Here is a 25,981-nt window from a genome sequence, read left to right on the forward strand (position 1 = left end):
CATAAAAGTGATGGCAAGTGTTAGCTCACTTTTAATGATTGTATATACAGTATAATCCAATATGTCACCAATACACTTAAAAGAAACAGTATAAACACAATTATCCAGCAAAAAAACAAAACAATTTACGTCACATTTAATGACATCATAACAAATCATGGTTTCACAGTATAAAATATTGGTTTCAGGGTTCATTGTCATCAGTGAATTAAAAGCCACACAACATATGGATTGTTTTCATTTTCAAGGAAAAACAGTAATTTTACTCACCGTAAATTCTCTTTTCCCAAGTATAGTGGCAGTACCGTTGGGTTTGCTCTTTTCCCGGGACAAACACTGTAAAAAGATCGAAGGGTTAAGCTCCACCCCCCCTTACCCTATAACCGCACGTACCAGCGTTACGAGTCAGTTAAATAACAAAAGGACCAAAGGATGGAAAAACAATTATCTTTATCTTTATTAACGAAATTTGGGAGGGAAACCTGTACTGCCACTATACTTGGGAAAAGAGAATTTACGGTTCTACTGTTTTTCTGGCAGTACCGTTGGGATATATCAAGATCCCCCCAAAAAAGGGAGGGAGTTAGACCTTGTCTTGATGAAAGATGAGAAAATCTTTTGAGGCTGAGAGAGCCTGGAGTTCCCCAATTCGCCGTGCTGACGTGATAGCTACTAAAAATGCTGTCTTTAGTGAGAGGAATTTTAGCGAAACCTCCTGGAGAGGCTCAAACGGAGATAAACACAGAGCTTTGAGTACCACGGTAAGATCCCATGGTGGAAAAAACGATCTAACCGGAGGTCTCTTAATCGTGATGGCCTTAAAAAATCTCCGAATTAAGCGATCTGACGCCAGATCGAGTAGCATGAAATGACTGAGAGCAGACACTTGACCTTTAAGTGTTGACACCTTGAGGCCCGCTGTAAATCCCCCATGTAAGAAGCGCAAAATGACCGGAATTGATGGAGGAGAAGTCTGCAGGTCTTGAGACTGACACCATTCCAGAAATGTCCTCTAGGTTCTTAGATAAATAGTTGATGTAGATAGTCTTACTGAACTCAAGAGGAGATTAGTCATTATAGGGTCTATACCTTGATTTTTCAGGATCAGCCTTGCAGCAGCCAAGCCGTCAGTCTGTACATTTGGAGGATGTGGAGCGGAATCCCTTTCGTCTCCAAAACATCCGAGGACAACGGAAGTTCCCAATGCGTTATCGAAAGTTGGCAAAGGTCTGAAAACCAACTCCGGTTTGGCCAAAACGGGAGAACTGCCAGCACTCTTGCCTTGTCCATCTTGACTTTGAGCAAGACTCGAGGAATCATCGACACCGGAGGAAAGATGTAGGCCAGGTTGAATTGCCACTTGATCTCCAATCCATCCAGAAAAGGAGGGTAATCCATTCTGTATAGAGAAGCAAAAAGAGGGACTTTCCGGTTCAGTCTTGTTGCCATGAGATCCACTTCTGGCAAGCCTACTATTGCCACCAACTTCTGAAAAATAGTCGGATGAAGGGACCATTCTGCTTGAGAGCATCTGTTTCTGCTGATGTCGTCTGCTAGTACATTGTTCTGACCTCTGATGTGAACCGCAGAGATAGCTTCTAGATTTTTTTGTGCCCATAGCATGATTTTGGTGCATAAAGTTTGAAGACTGGTTACTCTCATACCTCTTTGTCTGTTTATATAGGCCACTGTTGTGGCGTTGTCTGATTGAACCTTTACCGGGTTGCCCAATATCCATGGCTTGAAGAATACTAGGGCCTTGAAGACGGCATTTAGTTCCCTGAAGTTCGCGGATTGACGCGCCTCCTGCGTTGACTACTTTTCTTTATTTTGTTTCCGAAAGGAAGACTTATCTGATGGTCTGAAATATCTCTGCTTATTGTAAGGATACCTGCGGTTCCATTTAGGCTTAACATCTTGAGGCAGCGCTTTCTTGGTGTCCGACATTTGTTTCAAAAGTTCTTCCAGAGAAGAACCAAAAAGCTTTTTCCTCTCAAACGGTAAATCACACAGTGCAGATTTAGATGCAGAATCAGCGTTCCAGGATCTAAGCCAAACTGCTCTTCTGGCAACCGTAGACAGCCCCATATTACGGGCGGATAGCTTGACCAATTCTTCCACCGTATCAATCAGAAATTCATTAGAAAGCTTCACATTTTTTAGAAGTTGAGAAAGATCCTTATCTGCATCCTCCAGAACATGGTCTTCCAATTTCTGGAGCCATAAGCCTTGAGCTCTCGCTACCGCTGCTCCAGCTGATGCTGCTTTGAAGCCCTGCTGCTTGGAAGATTCTTCTATTAGCAGTCTCTGCTCTCTTGTCCATGGTATGTTTTAAGCCGGAAACTTCTCCAATTGGCAACGTAGTTTTTTTAGACAACTGAGCGATCTGGATATCAACTTTAGGAAGCTCTTCCCATATGATATCATCTTGAAGCTTAAAAATTTGTTTGAAGTGCTTTGAAACAAAAGCTCGCTTACTTGGATGCTTCCACACCCGCTGTACAAATTCCATAAGGTGAGGCAAAATTGGGAAACCCTTTTTCTTAGCTTCTGGATTAAGTAATACATGATTCACTTCTTTAACGAATTTTCCCCGGATTCGGAATCTTCGGAACTAGACACATCCATAGATGAACGGGAACATTCCCCCGATGACAACTCTGATGTGGATGAACTTCGCTCTCTCCTGCGTTTTTTACTTGGCTTGTCTTGTACCGTTGGTTTGGCAGCCTCCTTAAACGCTTGGAATGTTTGAGACAAATTATCCTGGAATCAGGATAAAAAAAGACTGCATATCCTTCTGTTTCTCCTTTGCCAGGATATCTGCTAAACACTGCTGGCATGTCTTCCTCTTGTAGCCGTCTGGGAGAAGAGTATTACATTCAAGGCAAGCCAAATGTTTAGACTTGCATGAAGCCTTTTTGGGAGGAGCAAAAGGCATTTTATCCTTCTCTGGAGATGAAGGGGTTAACATATTTTTGGTGTATCAATATGAAGATCACCAAAAAACCGTGTGGGGGGTCAGACAACACGGCAAAAATCTGTCCTGACACACACTCTTGGGGTCAGACAGGTTTGCACAGTATATATAGGCAGCCAAATTTTGAATTTGGCGCCAAAAACGGATGATCCGAACCGCGCATGCGTTGTAGCACGGCCGGACCATCAGTGGAACGCATAGCCACCCGGGCGTGCGTTCCACCGTACTGCGCATGCTCCTCCCCTGGCTGCTTAAATCACCGCTACAGAATCAGTCTGTAACGCGGTGTCGATGAGAAGCAGCCGAGCTCCCACCCGGGGAGCAAACGGACTGCAGGACCCCCTCTTGGCCGGCACAACCCGTGTGCCGACCGATGATTCAAGCGGAGCCGAAGCCCCAGTGCTCGTCCCTGCGGGACAAAAAAGAACTGACTCGTAACGCCGGTACGTGCGGTTATAGGGTATGGGGGGAGGGGGTGGAGCTTAACCCTTTGATCTTTTTTACAGTGTTTGTCCCGGGAAAAGAGCAAACCCAACGGTACTGCCACTATACGCCGGGAAAATATTGTTTTGTGCCAAATAAATATTAACAGTAACAAACATTATTCCGTAAACCTTTAAATCGGCACAACTTTCTAACTGCCATCTTACATTCTGGAATGTTTAATACATTCTGCCACGTTTTTGTAATTGTTATCAGTAAGCAAAAAGCATGAAGTAGCATCTGAAAAAAAAAAAAGACATACAATATAGTTTGTATATAAAAGAAACAAAAAAATATATATTTTTTTTCAACGTACTCTATACATTTATCCCAATATGCCAACAGTGGCAAGACCACAGAAAGGAACTCTTCCGTTATTCAAAACAGAAGAAAGTGCTTATCCTTCCTTTATTTAAAATTATGATTTTTAATATTCCTGGAGTTACAATTTGTACATTCACAAGCATTTTAATGATTGCCAGACCCATCAAAACAGAGAATTCACGGTACAGCACAGCAGACCTTTGTAATGACCTGGTAACAATAAGAGACTGCTTGTAAAAAGTACCAGAGAAATTTTAATCCATTCCACAATTTACATAAGCCTCTTTAATCAGGAACAAAGCTTTCTACGGAGATATTCTAAAAAATAAAAAAAAAAATAAAAAAAATGAAATATAATTGTTTCAACTGCACAGATGCTTCATAACACCTGCACCAATATTCTACATGCCCATCTGCATATCGGCAAAGTTGTAGAAGTTGTCCACATCATGAGAAGAAGTTGCTTTGTTTTCTGACACAAAAACCTAAAAAAGAAGAGGAGAGAATATTTACATGTTTGTTACAACATTAAGCGTGTAGAGATAAGATCTAAGCATACAAACGTGTTAAAAGGGGACACAAATGCAACAAAAATAAAAAAAATTCTAATCTGCCAGCACTACTAGAAAACATGTCCAGGACCACACAGAGGTTTAACATGCAAATTTGTATTCACCTTCCCCGCTGCCCTAAGGTAGCATGCCCAGCCGCCACCGCAGTTGTCTTGGACATGGAGCACCAAGATATGAAATCCTACTCCAGCACTCCATATCTTAAATGCAGCCTCCATAGTGTAAATGGGTCCATTGGGAAGATCAAAGATCTCCTCTGTAACCAGGCCATTGAGCAGCAGGACATGGCTCCCCCTTCTAGACCTGCTGGCATTGCCCAGGATAGGTCTATGTAACCACGGCGCAGTTTTGACACCGACACCCAGAAAATGAGTAGCATTTAACTACAACTCCCGTTAGTTTCTGCTAGTCAAGGAGTGGTAAAGAATTATAGGCATAAAACGGCTACCGGTGTTCACTAAGAAACCACACCAGCCTCCGTGGCTATGCTTGGCTTAAACTGCACTTGCTGTGTTGCAGGGGTAAGCAGACTGTTTATTCCATGTAATATTCCATACAGTGCACTCCTCTGTGCAGTATGTTAAGGCAAGCAAATGAAGTGTGTGCATTTTAGAGAAACCCAAAATATCAGGATTAATTTGGGCCACATAATTGCTTGCAGGGATATTACAAGACACAGGGGACTTCCATGGCCTGGGGCAGAATGAGACCACTGGCCCAACTGGACAGCTTTCTTATATTGTTACATGTCCTGCCCCCCCCCACCACAAACATTGTAATGTACACCCTAGTTTCACATGATTGAACAGTTATACACTGATGATCCAATACTTTCACAGCTAGATGTAAATGATCACTGACCTTGGTTCCACTGAAGGTGTTGTTAATAACAGACTGGCAGTTATCAACCGCCCCATCTCCATTAAACTCCAGCGCAACTACAGGACCTGGAATAAAGAATAAATAATTTCACAAACAATTAGTACATACAGTATATTTTATAAAGAAAGAAAATGATCTGGTTTTATATATATGGATCCAAAGCGATCAATTGAAGTTCTTAATCTTTTTGAGATGACTGCGTCATAGTATTTATATATATATATATATTTTTTTTTTTAAATGTTGTATGGTTTGTGAAACAGGCCATCCTTAAGCAGGCCAGGCCTGGCCACTGGGAAAATGTCCAGTGGCCACACACACCACATACTTACTTTTGCCCCTACAGGTCCTGCTGTGTGCAGCCGCATGCTGAGAGTATAAAAGCATAACATACAGCCGTACGTACATCATTTAGCTGCCGCAGGACTTAAAGTGCTAGCGCCACTTACTCCCCAGTCTGGCCCTGTACAAACATTATATATATTATATATATTAGGACTGAAACAACTAATCGATAAAAATTGATAATGAAAATCGTCATTTTATCGATTTTATCCTTATATAATCCCCTCACTGTCTGCCGGTCTCTCACTTCCGTCTCTCGCCCCCCCCCCCATACACTGCTCTGCCTCTCTCCCGACTCCCTGGTGTTTTGTGAACCTCCATTGCTGACAGGCACTTTCACTGCAGCTTCATAGAAGCCTCAGCGTAAGTTAAGGTGAGTAACGGAGGCTGTCTGTGCGATGCAGACCCCCACCAGCTGACAGAGAATCGGGGTCTCCTGCAGAAGATCATCCTCTCTGTCAGCTGGTGTGCATCGCACAGACAGCCTCCGTTACTCCCCTTCACTTACGCTGAGGCTTCTATGAAGCTGCAGTGTAAGTGCCTGTCAGCAACGGAGGTTCACAAAATACCAGGGAGTCGGGAGAGAGGCAGAGTGGTGTATGGGGGGGGGGGTGGGGGAGTCAGAGGGGTGTATGGGAGCCACCCTCCCATACAACACTCTGGCTCCTCCCCCTCCCATACGCCACTCTGCCTCTTTACCCGGCTCCTTGGTCTCTTGTGAACGTCCAGTTTTTGTTTTTTGTATATAAGAGGTATAAGGCATATAGGAGGTATAAGGTATATATGGGGCAGAGTGGCAAACTGGGGGCAGTTTGGTAAATAAAAGAAAATATAAACAAGGCTTTTTTCTCAGTTTTTATTAAATATGAAAAATAGTAAACATATGAATTAATATTAACTAATAACTTTGTATTAAAACCTAGTTTGAGAAACAACGTTTGGGTTCTTGTAGCTTTTATTCTTTTGTCAGTAAAATAAGAAGGTGAATAGCAAGAGGTCATTGCAATAAAGAGATGAAAGTGTAAATTGTACGTTTTTTATCACATTATTTTAAATAAAAAAAAATAGCACTTTTTATCCGATTAATCGAAAAAATAATCAGCCAACTAATCGATTATTAAAATAATCGTTAGTTGCAGCCCTAATATATATAATGTGTTCAAAATTTACCGTTTTCCAGGAGAGGTGTAAACTCCGAGGTTTTGTCTTGGAAAACTCGTTTTCCATCTTCTGGTTTCATTGCAACTTCTTTGGTCTGGATCAGTGTAAACCCTTTGCCCACCATCTAAACAGGACAGCAACATCGTACAGAATTAAATTCCCATAAGAATATAAATAAAATTAAGAGGCAATTTTAAATGAGAATTAACACACCACACAGTGGTGTTGTTGACTTCCCTAGCACAAGCAATATAATAAGATTATACGAACCTATGTCACTTCTTTCCACCTGGATATCTAGGGTGTTACCTGTGCCAATACCATTCCCTGGAATTCCGTACCCGACACCGCCAGACTTCACCATGCTTTAAATACATTGAGTTCCCTGCCAGCCACCCACTCTCTGACCCCCCCCCCAAAGTTTCACACAACGACCTATATTCTGAAAGAAACCATCCAGTCTTCCCCTCCATCTGTACCAGTACGTCTTAGCATGTGTTAATATTATTAATATTTATCCTATCGCTATCAGGGAATCTGCTGGCTCTCTATTATCAATGTGTAATATAATTATATTTATTGTAGAATTTAAAATGTCTCACACAAATAAGGAGCATTACTAAATTGATGAATTTTTACATGATCACATTATGTAGCCGCTTGCTTCAACACTTAAAAAATACAGTAATTAAGCCCCCCAAAAATCTATTTTTTGTATTATTAGTATTTTCTTTTATTTGTATAGTGTCAACAACTTGAGCGGCATATGGTCAAAGGGTATGACGCTAAACATGTGTCTAAATGGCCATACTTCCTAACCTATTACAATTACTACCGTGTTTCCCCGATAGTAAGACACCCCCGATAGTAAGACGTATCGGGAGTTTCAGAGGGGTCAGCTAATATAAGCCGTACCCCGAAAGTAAGACATATGTCTTACTTTCGGGGAAACACGGGGGATTTGCCTACGGCCTACGGCCGCATTAACGCAGGGCATAAGGGGCGCCTGCCCCTTAGGCCCGCCGCACCTGCGACCGGGTCCGCCACTCTAAGGGGCCGGGAAGTCCCCACCAAGGCCGGCCTTACGTGTCTGCGGCCGCACAGGATTTAAATTAAAACATCGGGGTTTTTTTTTTAACTTTATTTAACATCCTCCATGTTAAATAAAGTTAAAAAAAACTTTATTTAACATGGAGGATGTTAAATAAAGTTTTTTTAACTTTATTTAACATGGAGGATGTTAAATAAAGTTGAAAAAAACCCCCGATGTTTTTATTTAAACCCTGTGCGGCCGCAGACCCCTAAGGCCGGCCCCTTAGAGCAGGGCCGACCTTTGGGGTGTGCGACCGCACAGGGCGCCACACTCCAGGGGGTGCCAACCTGCGGCACCCGGCACCCCTCCAGAGACGGACAGTAATGTCCGCCGCTGGAGGAGCAGGCTCGCAAGGGAGCGGTATCGGAGGTCTTTAACAGACCTCCGGCTCCCTTGAGTGATTTTAAGCCGGGTTCAACCCGGCTTAAAATCACTCAAGGGAGCCGGAGGTCTGTTAATGACCTCCGATACCGCTCCCTTGTGATCTGCGCGGCAACAGCTGTTGTGCGCCGGGGTTTCTTGTCAGATCCCGGCGCACAACACTGAAGCCGCGCCCACCGCTGTCCGTGCCCTCTGACCCGGAAGGAGACAAGAACTGGCGAAGAGGAGGAAAAGAAGCTGAAAGAAGAAAGGAAAGGTAGGAAAGCATTAAATTCGAAAAATTTTTCCCAATATAAGACATACCCCGAAAGTAAGACATAGTGGGGCTTTTAGGGATAAAAAGAAAGTAAGACGCTGTCTTACTTTCGGGGAAACACGGTAGCAAAAACAGCCAAAAAAGCAAAACTGACAGTAGCAAAGTTTTTAAAGCCATGGCTACATTGCTTCAGGGACTCGACCAGCCTTGCTTACTAGCTACATCTACGTGGCTTTCCATTTTTACATTGGTAATATTTTTTTTGGTTAATTTATCTTCACTAACAGCTGAACGGAAAGGAAAAAAAAATCCAAGGTGATTTTGAAAGAGGCAGCCACCACCCTGGACGGTTACGAGAAGGTGTTCCAGGGACTTTCCAGTTCAGGAAATGTATCTCGTACTCATGTGTGAATACTAAGTTACAGTTCACATAAGACACAGTCCTCACTTATTATTCATACGTATCATGCCCACACCAGCTCATAAATTGATTCTTTAGCAACTTCCATTAAATGTAGGTGAATTACCTCATCAATCATCTTCCTCGCATTTGCTATGGTGTAATCTCCGGCAAAGAAAACCACTAAGCACGACTCATCACTTTTCTTCTGTCGTTGACCCCAGGTGACTGGTATTATGCTCCTGCTGGCATCTGTAGAAACTCGGACAGCTTTGAGTTCCTCCAAGTCAGGTGGGGGTATGTAGTCTTGGACCGCGGAGTCACAAGGAAGAAGACTCCAGTTTGTCTCTCCAGACAAGGGGGTAAAATCGTGAATATTGCTCCAGGAGTTGTTAAAGATACTCAGCCCGGCATCCTTAAACTGTGACGCAAGTTCTGGATAATAGTATTGGAAACATCCAAACTTCATGCCGGTGGATGACTCTATAATGGGCTGAGTGGCACAGCATAAAAAGACGTCCATTTTGCGACAGTCCCTGGTGCGAAACTGTTGGCAGGCCACGACACATTTGCAATCTTTGCAATCGCGGAAAAATACACTGCCCTTCACGGGCCCAAGGAAAATGCGGCAGTTTGTGCAGTCATCGATAGTTATGGTGGCAGAGTGATCAAATATATATATGTTGCAGTTCTCGCACTCTTGTATGACAAATTGCTGGCCTGCAACTTTATCTGGTAACCGTCCTACGGTCTGGTCCTTCAATCCATTAAACATATAATCTTTTGGGTCTACCTGTAAAAAAAACGAGAAAATTAAGAAACAAATCAAGGTACATTAAAGGCTGGCACTGAACTATTTGATAAGGGACTGTTACAAGTTGCTAACATGAATATTGGGTATTAGTGCATTATATGGACACCACCATTCCTCCAAACAAGGAACAAGTAACAGCACCGGCTGAGGATGCCCAGCTGGGAGGGCAAACAGCACAGAGCCCCTTGCATTGACTAGGGGTTTGGCACCCGGATAACACACAAGTATAGGCACCGCCCAGAAAATAAACAAGTACACAAATATTGCTTGGAATATCGCCATGGAAAACTACAGGGCTAATTAATTCTAGTATATAGTAGGGCTGCAACAACTAATCGATAAAATCGATAATAATCGATAATGAAAATCGTTGCCAACGAATTTCATTATCGATTAGTTGAATCGATTTTTATGGATTATTAAATGAGGGTTTTTTCAGAGCAAACGCTCTGAAAAATACCCCTCATTATATAATCCGTTTAGTCTGACTCACAGCAGCAGCTCCTACTTAGCAGTCCCTCCCTGTAATCACTGTGACAACTGGCCCCGCCCCCTTCCTCCTCCCAGAAGGCCAGAACCACATGGCTGTGACACTCATCTAACTGTAAGTATAAAATTAATATTTGGGTTACTGAAAGTTAGGGGAGGTGGGAGTTAATTTAGGGGCAGTTATGGTTAATGGGGTGTTTAGGGTTAATTTAGGGACAGTTATGGTTAATAGGGTGTTTAGGGTTAATTTAGGGGCAGCTATGGTTAATAGGGTGTTTAGGGTTAATTTAGGGGCAGCTATGGTTAATGGTGTGTTTAGGGTTAATTTAGGGGCTGTTGTGGTTCATGGGGTCTTTAGGGTTAATTTAGGGGCAGTTATGGTTAATTTAATGATGAGGACTGAGGGTTAATTTTATTAATTTATTAAAGTTAACTTAAGGTGCAGTTAGAGATAAAGGGGGGCAAACTAAGGGGAATCTAAATCCTGGGGGCAGTGAAGATTAACCCAGTACTTATTTATAAAAGTATGGTCTGTGACTCTATGAGGGGACTATGAGATATCTGGGGGGTATAAGGCATATCTGGGGAGGACGGAGTGACCTATCTGGGGGTATAAGGCATATAGGGTATATAAGGCATATGTGGGGAGGGCAGTGTGGCATGTCTGGGGAGGACAGAGTGGTGTATCAGGGTGTATAAGGCAGATCTGGGGCCACAGTGGCATATCTGGGGGTAGAGTGGAGTGGCTTATCTGGGGGTAGAGTGGAGTGGCATATGTGGGGAGGGCAGTGTGGCATGTCTGGGAGGCAGTGTGGCATGTCTAGAGAGGATGGAGTGGTGTATCGGGGTATAAGGTGTATCAGGCACAGTGGCATATGTGGGGGTAGAGTGGAGTGGCATATGTGGGGGTAGAGTGGAGTGGCATATGTGGGAGGCAGCGTGGAGTGACATATGTGGGAGGCAGCGTGGCATATGTGGGAGGCAGAGTGGCATATGTGGGAGGCAGAGTGGCATATGTGGGAGGCAGAGTGGCATATGTGGGAGGCAGCGTGGCATATGTGGGAGGCAGCGTGGCATATGTGGGAGGCAGCGTGGCATATGTGGGAGGCAGCGTGGCATATGTGGGAGGCAGCGTGGCATATGTGGGAGGCAGCGTGGCATATGTGGGAGGCAGCGTGGCATATGTGGGAGGCAGCGTGGCATATGTGGGGGGCAGCGTGGAGTGGCATATGTGGGAGGCAGCGTGGCATGTCTGGGAGGCAGCGTGGCAAGCCTGGGCTCAAACGTGCATAAATTGGGGGGGGGGCTGGTTGCGAAATAAAGGCAAGAAATGCATTTTATCAAAGTTTTTTTATTATGCTGTTTGTATTTAATATAATTTGTTTATTACATTATTTTAAATAAATGAAAAATTGACATTCATTTTTTTTATCCGATTAAACGAAAAAATAATCGGCCAACTAATCGATTATGAAAATAATCGTTAGTTGCAGCCCTAGTATATAGCTACTGCCTATCATTTCCCTACAGAATAGCAATCCAGTGGTGTTCAGTGCTGTAGGCTTTATATTCACACACTGTTGGCATAACAAGGCCATAAGATCATAGGTGAACAAAATAAGCTGGGATGGTGGAAGCCAGACACAGCAGCACTCCATCTCGCATCTATGGAACCAGTTAATGATACGGGGGGGGGGGTGATGTGTGTGTGTGAAAATCTTAGCAGTACTAAGGAATTGTTTAAATAGCCCCAACAGGTTCTATAGTGTTGTACAATTAGGTTTCTAGCACACAAAATAATAAAAGTATTTAAGTGATGGTTACCACGGGTTAGTCAAATGCCACAGCCCATGGCAAGTCAGGATATCATTATACTGATTACCTGTGAGGTTCCAAAACATAAATGAGCACATATATGCTTGACTGGCCCTACAATAGCAATATTTATAACGTATCTATGTATATTATATACTCACATATATATACTGTGTGCATTTAAACTTGTCACATAAAAAGGAATTGGAGGGAAAAAAATGGGTGTATATTTGTCTTTTTTTTTTTTTTTTTTAAACCTGAATTCCTTTTTTAAACTGAATTTAACCTTGCATTGTTTTACAGTGGCTGGGTGAGTCTAGCACTGTTACTATGACAACAGAATGCTTGGTCCCCTAGTAACTAGGTGCTTGGGTTATAACATTTTGCTGTGCTGAGTGATCAGACAACTTTGGTGTTTTTGTTTTTTTATCTCAGCAGAAAACAAACTGGAGAGCACTCTCTGTATACTCTACTGCATTCAACGATTCACAAGGGTCTATTACATTCGGGATTAGCTTTTACAATTGTCATTATTAAGAAATAAAAAAGTATAAATACTTACCTGTGTTAAAATAGACAATAAGAAAGAAAAAAAAAAACAAACAAAAAGGTGTAAGCGCACATGCCCCAATGCACATTATGATCTCTCTGTGTCTCAATTTACAGGGCTAAAAGAGAAGTCTAAACCACATCATATGCATATATATATATAATTATATATATATATTATATATATATATATATATGCATATGATGTGGTTTAGACTTCTCTTTTAGCCCTGTAAATTGAGACACAGAGAGATCATAATGTGCATGGGGCATGTGCGCTTACACCTTTTTGTTTATTGTTATTTGTATTATTTAGGGCTGAAACAACGAATCGATAAAATCGATAATAATCGATAACGGAAATCGTTGTCGGCGATTTCCGTTATCGATTAATCGAGTGATCGATTCGTTGTTGGCTCCTTTTACTTACTTCCGCGAGCGTTCCCCGCTTCCGCTACTGCACTCTCCGCCTTCTTTTAGTTCCGTGACGGATGTGACGCGTTCCGGAGGTAAGTATTCTTCATGTCTGTGCGAATCGCTCTGTGCGAGTGGCTCCGTTCGCTCTGTGCGAGTGGCTCCATTCGCACAGAGCGATTCGCGGGGGTGGGGTTTCAGGGGATGCAGGGCAGAGTGGGGGTGGGGGGGCAGGCCAGGGTAGGAGAGTGAGTGCAGGGCAGAGTGGGGATGCAGGGCAGGGTGTGAGTGTGGGGGCAGGGCAGGAGACTGGGTGCAGGGCAGGGTGGGGGTGGGGGTGCAGGGCAGGGTGGGGGTGGAGGGCAGAGTGGGGGTGGAGGTGCAGGGCAGAGTGGGGGTGGGGGTGCAGGGCAGGGTGTGAGTGTGGGTGCAGGGTGTGAGTGTGGGTGCAGGGCAGGGTGGGTGCAGGGTGTGAGTGTGGGGGCAGGGCTGGGTGCAAAGTGCCAGGGCTGGGTGCAAAGTGCCAGGGCTGGGTGCAAAGTGCCAGGGCTGGGTGCAAAGTGCCAGGGCTGGGTGCAAAGTGCCGGGTGCAAAGTGCCGGGGGTGGGGCAAAGTGCCGGGTGCAAAGTGCCAGGGCTGGGTGCAAAGTGCCGGGTGCAAAGTGCCAGGGCCGGGTGCAAAGTGCCAGGGCCGGGTGCAAAGTGCCAGGGCCGGGTGCAAAGTGCCAGGGCCGGGTGCAAAGTTCTGGGTGCAAAGTGCCAGGGCTGGGTGCAAAGTGCCAGGGCTGGGTGCAAAGTGCCAGGGCTGGGTGCAAAGTGCCAGGGCTGGGTGCAAAGTGCCGGGTGCAAAGTGCCGGGGGTGGGGCAAAGTGCCGGGTGCAAAGTGCCAGGGCTGGGTGCAAAGTGCTGAGTGCTGGGTGCAAAGTGCCAGGGCCGGGTGCAAAGTGCCAGGGCCGGGTGCAAAGTGCCAGGGCCGGGTGCAAAGTGCCAGGGCCGGGTGCAAAGTGCCAGGGCCGGGTGCAAAGTGCCAGGGCCGGGTGCAAAGTCCCAGGGCCGGGTGCAAAGTGCCAGGGCCGGGTGCAAAGTGCCAGGGCCGGGTGCAAAGTGCCAGGGGTGGGGCAAAGGGCTGGGTGCAAAGTGCCAGGGCTGGGTGCAAAGTGCCAGGGCTGGGTGCAAAGTGCCAGGGCTGGGTGCAAAGTTCTGGGTGCAAAGTGCCAGGGCTGGGTGCAAAGTGCCAGGGCTGGGTGCAAAGTGCCAGGGCTGGGTGCAAAGTGCCGGGTGCAAAGTGCCGGGGGTGGGGCAAAGTGCCGGGTGCAAAGTGCCAGGGCTGGGTGCAAAGTGCTGAGTGCTGGGTGCAAAGTGCCAGGGCCGGGTGCAAAGTGCCAGGGCCGGGTGCAAAGTGCCAGGGCCGGGTGCAAAGTGCCGGGTGCAAAGTGCCAGGGCCGGGTGCAAAGTTCTGGGTGCAAAGTGCCAGGGCTGGGTGCAAAGTGCCAGGGCTGGGTGCAAAGTGCCAGGGCTGGGTGCAAAGTGCCAGGGCTGGGTGCAAAGTGCCAGGGGTGGGGCAAAGTGCTGGGTGCAAAGTGCCAGGGCTGGGTGCAAAGTGCTGAGTGCAAAGTGCCGGGTGCAAAGTGCCAGGGCTGGGTGCAAAGTGCCAGGGCTGGGTGCAAAGTTCTGGGTGCAAAGTGCCAGGGCTGGGGCAAAGTGCTGAGTGCAAAGTGCCAGGGCTGGGTGCAAAGTGCCGGGTGCAAAGTGCCAGGGGTGGGGCAAAGTGCTGGGTGCAAAGTTTCTTGAACAGTAATAGTCCACCTCTTTTCAGAATGTTTGGGGTTATTTTGTTTCATAAATATTGTGTTTGGGTTTTTGTACTTTGAAAATATTGTTTTTTTATTACATCATAACAAAATAAGAATGTTAATGTAAATTTTAAGTTGTTTTTTAACATCCAGTTCATTAAATTATTTTAAATAAACAAAAAATTTGCATATTGTTTTTTTTATCCGATTAATCGATTAATCGAAAAAATAATCGGCCAACTAATCGATTATTAAAATAATCGTTAGTTGCAGCCCTAGTATTATTTGAGTGTTTTTTCACGAGGTGTGTTACAGATTGCGCTTTACTTTGCACTTATAGTTATTTATTGATTTTTTTAAATAAGAAAAAAACAAAAAACTGAAATTAGTCCTTGTGTCCTACACAAACCTGCCTTATTTCTCTTAAAATGTCAGGACAAGTGACCAGTGAACGGAAAAAAAAAACAAAAAACGATTAGTGTGCATTTTAAGGGCTTCTGCCAATGGTACAAATCTAGATAAACGTCACAAGAGCAAAGGCTTCCATTAAACTCTGTAGCCGAACAAAACAAACGTTGGTCAGCAATGATGGTGGGGGTTCCTCTATTAATAGCAGATTTCACAAGAGATGACTAAACCCCTTAAGGCCTTAAAAAAAAAAATTACTGCTTTCAAACCTTTATTTTATGCACTTAGAGAATACCTAGCATTTTTTCCAGCATTGCACATGCCTCTATTTTTCATTTAGTTAATGATGGTAAACCGATGTTCCTCCGCTAAATGCCAGAAGAGCCTCAACTTAACCTGGCAGGACGCAGCAGATCATTATCAATGGAACTCGGCGCGATCTCTGGGTTCGTATGCAATCTTATGTTGGAAACCAATCACAAACACACCTGCAGCCTGCTTGATGTGAACTCAGAGTATACGATTTAATATTAAGGGTTCACATCATTCCAGAATGTAACAGATTGAAATAACAGAGGTTAATGGCTTTCCTTCCCAACACTATGGCCCATTAGAACAATGTACAAATGACGTGTGGGCCACCCTCGAAATGTGCAATATACAGCAAAAATACGGAGGTGCTAGAAAAAAGCTCTTCATACTTCCTCTTCGTAAACATGACTATACAAAGGTCTTGGCACAGGTATTATAACAGAGGCACAAGGGAATTTTTACAGAGCGCCTCACCCACTACCATCATTAGTCTTCATTAATTCCCGCCCCAGGATAATACTGGGTTACAAGAAAAAACAACATATCAATATTTGCGTTAAGCGCTGCTGTGCCGCCTGGCAATCCGTCCGCTGATATTTCGTAGCTGGGCGAGTTTCAAGTGCCAAGCCCATGTTCTTGACAATTAATCTGCAGCCTAACCGACTTCATATCAAAAAAGGTTTTGGACACTTTTCATCTCAAATTGCTGTATGTAAAACTAAAACACCTAAAGGTTTCAGCCCACATGAAACAAACAGGGAGGGAAGACAAGAACACAGTCAATGTGCCGAAATCAACGGTATAGAAATAAACATTAAAATAAAGTGTGTAAGCATCTACTTTAAAGTTTCATGTACTTATAGAATAGGTGTTAACATAATTAAGGCATTTATAACACAGAATTTGGATATCGCCAATATTCGCCCTATAGTATTCTAGCATATGAAAAGAGTTCAGGCAGATGCCATCACACCTAAAGAATATGCTGGGAAGACGATCCAACTCAACACTGCTAGCCGAGAGGTTCCAAGTAAACTTCATAGAAATCTACTACTTTGTAAGACGGTTACGGGTTGTTTAGGGCTATTTCTTATTCTCACTTGTTCGTCATGTGCGCTGCAAAGTAGCTGAGTGCCTACTTTACAATCTCACCTACTTCCATACAAGTTAGTTTGTTGTCCGACACAAAGATCAAAAGAGTGAGACAGTTGATTGGTGGAAAACAGAGTCTCTAACATACAACAAGAAGGTTGCTGAGGTGGGCTGGATAGGCAAGCTCTATAAAGTGCTGTAACACGGCAAGACAAAGCACTTCTCAATGTATTCACTAAACTTGAAGTAGAGATGTACATTTCAACTCTCCGATATCATTATATCCTTGGTTAGCTTGTCCTGCAAGAAGGGTGGAGTTGGCCCTGAATATGAAATATTTTAATCTCCAGCAAAGCCCTGGAGGTTAATGTTCGAAAGCAGAAGATCCCAGGTGAGCTTCAGTTCCAGGCAACTCCACCATGCATGGTTGGCCCACATATTGCAGAGAGATTTCTTAAAGGTAACTTCACACACACAGAGTTATGCATTATCCAGGCTCAGATTAGCCCTTGTTCCAGGAACAACTTGCTATATTGGTTATTTCTAATGAACAGCGAAGTTGAGTTGCAACTCCCGTTTAGCGAATAGAGTCCTTACGACATAGTTTTACTTATGGCTTCTATAAAGGGCTCTACACGATTCACTTAATTTTTTTTTAATATGACTTTGTAACACACTACTACATGATAAACAAACATCAGTTTCTGTGTTTTGTCGGCAACCCCTTTGTTTACTATACCCGGACTACTTTCCTAATACCGCGCATGCTGGTGGCACAGCAGGAATACTCCACCAACAGAGCTTTCACTACCAAAAGGTTCTGCATTATAACAGACGCCACATACAGGGGGGAAATCCAAGCTGCATGGTGTGTAATGGCTGAAAACATGCATCAAACAGAAGCTTTGTGTTTCCCTCTGTGTTTGTTTACACATAACAGACAATTGACTACAAAAAAACAAATGCTCCTTTGGAAAAAAAATGGCTGATTAAGATCTCAGGAAAAAAGGGCAGACTAGATTGACGAATGGTTCTTATCTGCCATCACAATTCAATTTCTAAATAAAGATCACACCAAAGCTGTAACCAGCGTCTGGTGTGACCAATTCTTTAAGAATTATTAGTCAGATCCCTACAAGGTAGATCACATATCCAAAGAACAATTTCAACTGAGAATGTGAGTTGCGCATGCAGTCAATGGATTTTATTGTCATTCTATAGGGGCCATACGCCATAAACTTTGCCAAGTAAATCAGAGTATTCTCTTTTCCATAACAGCAGGGTATAAACTATTGTAGCGACCCAATGTAACCTATTTGTAGAATCTTTTTTTTTTCCCCCCAGCGGAACTGTTAATACAGCGTAGGGATGCAATGTAACTACATGCTGTAGAAGCCATTTACTAAACTACAAGAAAAAACGGAAATTTGTTGCTCACTGGCAGTACGATCGGGTAAAGCCTCTTCCTGGACAAGAAGACGCTACGGCAAAACAAAGGGTTAACAGAGAGGAACCCTCCCCCCTACCCATAAATCCAGGCTCACCCTGAACGAATTAGTAAATAACAAGAACACCAAAACTGAATGCAAAAAAAATAATTTATTTAGGGAGGGAAATCCGTACTGCCACTGTATTAAGGAAAAAGGAATTTACGGTGAGTAAAAAATTTCCATTTTTCCTGCCATACAGTGGCAGTACGATCGGGATGTACCAAGATCCCTAAAGAACGGGAGGGCAACCAACTCGTAGGTAACAACCGCCTGGAGCACCTTACGCCCGAAATCCGCTGCAGAGGATGAGAAGACGTCTAGCCGGTAGTGACGAACAAAGGTATTGAATGATGACCACGTAGCCGCTTTGCAAATATCTTCCGGTGAAGCAGAAGCCTTCTCAGCCCATGAAGCAGATACAGCCCTGGTGGAGTGGGCCGTGAAAGGAGACAAAAGAGGAATGTCAGAGACTTGATAGCCCATACGAATAGTTCCCGTGATCCATCTTGCTAGGCAAGCCTTTGAGGCAGCTTTCCCTGCCGAACGACCAGACCAAGAAATGAACAATTGGTCAGTGGAAGGGATGGAGGCAGTCCTAGAAATATATAACTCAAGGGCTCTCTTGACATCTAACATGTGCCATTTGACTTCTTCCGGAGAGGAGGGAGATGGTAAAAATGATGGAAGAACCAGAGGTTGATGTATAGCAGATTTGGATAAGACCTTCGGCAGAAAGGAAGGCTGAAGGTGGAGAACAACTTTATCCTGATGGAAGATGGTAAACTTCTCCGAGGAAGAAAGGGCTTGGATTTCTCCCACACGTTTGGCAGAAGTAATGGCCAACAAAAACACTGTCTTAAACGATTAAGATCTTAAACGGAACTTCCTCCAAGGGTTCAAACGGAGGCGAGCAGAGAGCGTGAAGAACCACCGTAAGATCCCAAGCTGGAAAGTGAGCCCTCCTTGGCGGACGCTGAATGGTGATGGCCTTAAAAAAATCGTCTGACCAGCAAATGAGAAGCTAGGTCTTCCAGAAAAAAATGACTAAGGGCCGAAACCTGACCTTTAAAGGGTAGAGACACTGAGGCCCGCGGAAAATCCATCCTTCAAAAACAGAAAAATGGAGTTGACTGTAGGAGACAAAACCGAAAAGTCCCTTGAGGCATACCAGAGAAGGAACTTCTTCCAGATCCGAAAATAAATCTTTGAAGTAGAGCCTCTAACTGATTTTAACAGCAAGTCAGATAAATCATCCTCAACACCTTGACCCCGCAGAATCATCCTTGCAGTAGCCAGGCCGTCTACTTGAACATCTGGAGCTGATCCAGATGCAGAGCCCCATCGTCCAGCAAGCGATCTGAAGGAGGCAGTTCCCAACACGTTAGACTTAGTTGTTTTAGGAGGGAGAACCAACTGCGGTTTGGCCAATATGGGATGACGGCTAAGAACCGCGCTCTGTCTGAACGGATCTTGTGGAGGACGCAGGGAATCAATGCGACAGGAGGAAAAACATAAGCCAGACGGAAATCCCACTTCATGGACAGACCGTCCAGGAAATCTGGAGAACCTTGCCTGTTGAGAGGGGCAAAATTTGGAACTTTCCTGTTGCTTCTGGACGCCATCAGATCTATATCCGGGAGGCCAAATCTTGACACCAGGGAGGCGAAGGTCCCCTTGGTTAAAGACCACTCTGCTTGTGACCATCTTAGCCTGCTGAGATCGTCTGCAATGGTATTGTCGCATCCTCTTATGTGTGTAGCTGATATGTCTTCCAGATGCTGCTGGGCCCAACTCATCAGAACAGAGCACAGAACCTGAAGGCTCCTTACCCGAGTACCCCCTTGCCTGTTTATGTATGCAACCGTCATGGCGTTGTCCAACTGTATCCTCACTGCACGACCCTCCAACAGGGTTCTGAAGGCTATGAGGGCAAGAAAAACCGCTTTTAATTCCCGAAAATTGGATGAACGACGCAAATCTGCTGGAGACCATACGCCTTGTCGGAAGAGACAATTTAAATGGGCGCCCCATCCGATGCCGGAAGCATCCGTGGTAAGTATTACCCATTTGGGGGAACGAAAAGAAAGGCCTCTGGAAAGATTCGAAGGCGTCCTCCACCAGGTAAGGTGGGATAAGACTTGACTTGCGATAGTAACATCTAGATCCAGGTCTTCCTCTCGTCTTGACCAATTCCGTAGAATATCCCATTGAAGGGGGCGCAGTTGAGCTCTTGCCCACTTGACTGCCGGGATGGATGCCGTAAGGAGACCAAGGATGCTCATGGCTTTCCTGGGTTTCCTTAGAGACTCGGCCTTGATGAGCCAGTCGTCGAGGTAGGGAACTATGTAAATCCCCTTTTCCCGCGGCGATGCAGTCAACGGACAAAGTCTTTGTGAAGATTCTTGGGGCTGAGGATAGACCGAAATGGAGTGCCTTGAATTGGAAATGATGAACGACTCCACGAATTCGGATTGCAAACCTCAGAAATCTTCTACAAGACTGTGCAATTGGGACGTGAAGGTATGCGTCCTTCAGGTCCAAGGTTGCCATGACGTCTCCTTGCTGAAGCAACTGGGCGACTGAAGATAAATTCTCCATCCGGAAGCGGCGATACGGTATGCAGCTGTTCACTTTCTTTAGATCCAAAACGGGGCTAAAGGATCCGTCCACTTTTGGGACTAGGAAGAGTCTGGAATACACTCCTTGGAAGTGTAGTGAAGCCTGAACCCTCTCTATGACTCCTTTTGAAAGGAGAGACAGGCAAGCCGAATGAAGTGCCAAATTTTTTAATTGGGATGGGTATGAGGAAATCAGGAACTGACTTCTGGGAAGTGACGAAAAACTGATCTTGTATCCCTCTGAAAAGAGATTCCGAATCCACTTGCTGCGCGTAGTCTGTTCCCAAACATGAGTAAACCGCTGCAGCCTTCCCCCTACTTTGTCAGAATTTTCTCTTTTCTTGTGACGATCCTGGAACTTTCGGTCTCCAAAGGAACTCCGAAAATTCTGCGATCTGGAAGATGACTGGAAGGGCCTGGAGGTTTTAAATGGATACCTTCTATTCCATCTGGAACGTTTATCCTGAGGAAGAGCCCTCTTAGTGTCAGACATTTGTTTAATCAAGTCGTCCAACGGAGCTCCGAACAATTTATTCCTTTCAAAGGGTAAATCACAGAGTGATGCTTTAGAGGCCGTATCCGCCGACCAGGATCGTAACCATAAAGCTCTGCGGGCCACCGAGGATAAGCCCATATTGCGAGCTGAAATCTTCACCATTTCCTGAGATGAATCCGTAAGAAGACTATTGGACAATCTCAAATTCTTTAGTAGTTGAGAAATTTCGGAGTCTTGATCGTCAGGTAAGCACTCTTCCAAGGCCTGTAACCAATAGCTTTGAGCCCTGGAGACCGCTGCACTGACTACAGCAGCTTTGCATTGGGCACCTGATGCTTGGAATATACGTCTGCAGGAAGTTTCAATCCTCCTATCCATCGAGTCTTTAAGGCTGGAGACTCCTCCAATGGGAATGGTTGTTTTTTCGACAATTGAGCTATTTGGACGTCAACCTGGGGGGCTCATCCCAACGCTCATCACTCTGGAGCCTGAAAAGGTGTTTAAAATGCCTGGACAGAAAAACCCTCTTCCCCGGGTATTTCCATTCTCTTTCCATAAGTTGCTTCAGCTTGGGAAGAACAGGAAAGCCCTTAATTTTATTAACCTCTTCGTCCAATACAATACGAGTCACCTCTCTGGTGAATTTCCGAAGTTCTTGGGGAGGAAAAAACGGCCTCCTCCTCTGAACTGAACGAAGTTGTAGAGCTTGAGGACTGAGAGATTTCACCAGATGATAGATCTGATCTGGAAGATGACCGAGATCTTTTGCGTTTGTGGGAGGACCTACTCGAAACCTTTGACTGGGATTGAGCTGCAGAAACCTGAAAAGCCTCAAAGGTCTGCGCTAGGTTTTTCTGGAACCATCCCAGGAAGGATTGCAAGTCTTTCTGCTTTTCTTTAGAAAGTTGCTCTGCCGCGCAGGCATTACACATCTTTTTCCTGCATCCGTCAGGAAGAGGGGTAGCACACTCAGAGCAAGCTGCATGCTTTGACTTAAAAGTGGCCTTCCTCGGAGTGGGAGCAGGTTTCTTGTCTTTATCCCCCGGAGAAATATATATATATATAAACCAAATAATCTTATGGAGGCAGAGAAAAAAAAATGAAGGAAAAGAAAAAAATCTTACCTCCAAATCCTCTGAACTGTGTGGGGGGGCTGGTGACACGGTATCCTGTGCTGAACAATGCCCATGCAGACATACAGGATGATTTCAAACCTTTTAAAGGTTTGAATTTGGCGCCCTCCAGAAGATCCGATACGCGCATGCGCAGTAGCGCGATCGGATCTTCAGTGGAACGCAACGCCACCCGGGCGTGCGTTCCAAATACTGCGCAAAGCCGGAAGAATAAGCTTGATCTGTCCAAACCCCTCCGTAACTCAATCGCTACGGAGGGGACCTCGCTCTGCTCACCACCCGGGGAGCAATCGGAGGATGAAGACCCCCAAGGCAGCAACCCGTGCGCCTCACCAGACTGAAGATGTTCGGGGAAACATCCCCAGCCGTAGGAAGCGTCCGTCCCTGTAACGGGACAAGAAGAAACTGATTCGTTCAGGGTGAGCCTGGCTTTATGGGTAGGGTTCCTCTCTGTTAACCCTTTGTTTTGCCGTAGCGTCTTCTTGTCCAGGAAGAGGCTTTACCCGATCGTACTGCCACTGTATGGCAGGAAAAATAAAAACAAAGTGAAATCACATCTGTTAATATCTATTATTATACTTTAAACAATATAGCCATTAAAACCCATTATGGCCGGAAAAATGGCTCAGGTAAAATGTTATTTATTTTCAACGTGTAGAAACCCATAGTCATGGGTTCTTAACGTGTTTATGACTACAGACCCTGAAATGATAGACCAATATGTCCCCATACCCCAAATCATGGATAGACCTTAGTTAAGAAGCCCTGGGCCTAAGGTATGCTACTAAACAGATTGTGTTATTTTGTGTAAACACAATATAGGACGATAAATCAATCTAAAACAAAAAAGGGCCAGGGGCTTAAATATAACAAAGACCATGTAATCTCTTTGAGAGGGTAGTAAGTATGTGCAACAGCTTTCCAGCAGTAGTGGTAGAGGTTTATGCACTGAGGAAATGTAAAGATGCACGGATAGGCATGATGCTATCCTGAATATAAGACAGAACCAAAGAGCAAATAAACATAGTTTTTATCACTTACAACGTGAAGTATGTTTTCAGAACTCCCATTTGTTTGGGAGTTAGTTTTCTATGGTCTTCACAGAGTATTTCATAATGTATGGCATGTCATGATAATTAAGTTGTTTTAAGTGACATCATCATCATGATAAACTGATCTCAATGTGTAAAATGACGCACACTGCCAGCTCTTGAGAGTGATGTCATAGCGCTCGGTTACGCCTGGTGTGAATAACATCACTTTCCCAAGAGATTGTGCAAACCTCCACTAGTGATCTTATACCAAAACCAAGTAAAGGACTATATTATTACACACACATAAACGCTCTATAAACGGAGCAAATTCTAACAGACATCCGATCACTTTCCAACATGGACACGATCAAATGCTGAACACGGAAGCCTGAACACGTGGTTAATCAGAACGGAAATTAATAAATTACAATGTCACCATACATTTCGTGAACATAAAACATTTGCTACCTATATATATATATATATAGATTTTGTTGTAATGCCTCTATGATAAGGGGATATATGCAATAACTAAACGCGGACACGTCACATTCCCTTCGAGATACGCCAACCTTAAAAAAAAAAGCTGCAGAAAACAATAAGACACATTTAAAAAAAAACAACTTTCACATTCCCATACACTTCTTGCTTTAAAGAAATATACCACATCATCATCTAATTATTGCATTTACAGAAACTTTCTGCCCGTCCCCTCTGTCAGGGAATCACACGGCATTCCCAACACAGCAGATGGATACGTACGCAGGGACAGCAGACTTTCCAACATCTTCAATTATCATAGTTAGATTACAATAAAAAAGTGATGATCAACATGTGGAGGATTTTAGTTGGTTGCCTTTATTATGGCTAGATTACCATGATGAGCCACTTGCCAGCCAGTAAGTAAAATCCAGGGCTACTGTGATTCTGTATCATCTTTAACAACTTTAAAGTAATAGCAGTTTTATGACATCATAACAATAAATAAGCTCTTGCCGGGCAGCTAAATCCTTCCCTTTCCATGATCTGGCACATTAGCCTGTCTGGCATCTGGAGATGTTGCGGGGTATTGTGGCTAAATGCCATAAAAGCTTCAACGGAACTTCAGTTACCGTACAAACACTATGGGCAAGCATTCGCCACCCGAAATACATTATAATAGGACCAAATCATACATCTCACGTGTCTTAGTACTCCTGACTTTTACATGGAGCCTGTGTAATATATATATATATATATATATATATATATATATATACATACACACACACACACCCCTCGAGTATATATATTGTATTAAGCATTGTGTAAATTGTTGGTGCTATATGAATAAGAGCGTTAGGGCATCTAGTGGCCCCTTTTTCCTCATGTAAATTCTCAGATCTTAATCAGTCATTGGTCTCGTCTTTAGACTCATGATAGCCTTACGTCCATCCCATGCAAGTTTAAATTCCCTCTCGGTTATCACTTCTGTTGGGAGGCTGTTCCACTTATCTACCACCCTCTCAGTAAGTAACTAGAGTCATCTAACCTGCAAAAATAAAAACCCACAGAACATAGTGTAAGGCGCTGCCAATAGTTTAACAATGGAAAATACAGAAACCACCACCGTCATCGACATCAATTGATTACTCATGGGTGCTTTAGACAAGACACTGGACGATCATGTGAGAAAGGCTTAAGAATTACATGCTGATCACACCACACACCAGATCACATACACATACCCGGTACACTCAACAGATGCCCATGATCCACACACGCCAAGTGCCTTCATTAGTCCGATACACGTATGTAGCATGTATGCACAGGGTGGTTACCTTCTCTCTCTTGTCCCAGCTGTACTGCTTGCTCTCCTCCCCATCTTGTTTCTGCTGTTGCTGCTCTCCTGCTTTGGCCTCTTTGCTGCTTCCCTTCCGTTTGGCTTTCTTAGAGAAAAAACAACCCATGTCTCGGTTGCTGTCTAACCAGCGGCAGGCGGAAGAGACGGTGAGAGATTACCGCGGGCCCGGATACTTCACAGGCGGCAGTGCGTGCGCCCCTACCTAGACTGACACTGGAACGCGCAGCTCGCCACCAGGGAGATCGCGGCCTTGGGCGCGCGCTCACTTCTATCGACTTACAGCTATTGCTGCGCCCGAACTGGGGGGAAACGGTGGCGGAGGATTCGCCGCGCGCGCCCCCGCGTCCGCCACACCTCATTGGCTGCTTCCTCTTTCTGGAGATTTTTTTTCCACGTCGCTTCGTTATTACCGGTGTTTCAAGTCCCTGCGTAGATGGATATACCCCGTATCCCCAAAAGGTACCTGAAAAATATACTTTAATATTCTAGCGTGTATTATTAGAACAGCAGCTCAATTGAAGGAACTTCCTACAGAATAATTCAGCTGGGTCTTTGGGTGTCTGCTTTTAAACTCTACAGTCCAGCATTTGGCAATCATTCCAATACAAATAAGGGGCAGAAATATAGTTTTAAATTAGACCACCAATTAGCCCAACATGCTAAGCCCCTCTGCATAGTTGTCTCTTTTCACTTATATACACCCTGCTTTACATCAAAGTAACTGGCTTGGTTACGCAGCGGTGTAACGGACGAGGCGGTTCCGATAACTATTCATTTCTAAAACTACGTTGGGCCTTTTATTGGG

General features: G+C 44.4%; 1 protein-coding gene across 1 annotated transcript; it reads right to left on the reverse strand.

The window, feature by feature from the left end:
- Window positions 1–4,188: 4,188 nt before the first annotated feature.
- LOC149276559 (protein XRP2) lies at window positions 4,189–25,282 on the reverse strand. The gene is made up of 5 exons (XM_089503517.1): window positions 25,154–25,282; window positions 9,005–9,670; window positions 6,757–6,871; window positions 5,221–5,306; window positions 4,189–4,272 (listed from the first exon to the last, which is right to left on the reverse strand). The coding sequence occupies exons 1-5, from the start codon at window positions 25,280–25,282 to the stop codon at window positions 4,189–4,191; spliced, it is 1,080 nt and encodes a 359-aa protein (XP_089359643.1).
- Window positions 25,283–25,981: the final 699 nt, after the last annotated feature.

This window comes from Sceloporus occidentalis, unplaced genomic scaffold (genome assembly GCF_023333645.1).
Source record: "Sceloporus occidentalis isolate IW3139 unplaced genomic scaffold, rSceOcc1.0.p SCAF_234, whole genome shotgun sequence".
NCBI lineage: Eukaryota > Metazoa > Chordata > Lepidosauria > Squamata > Phrynosomatidae > Sceloporus > Sceloporus occidentalis.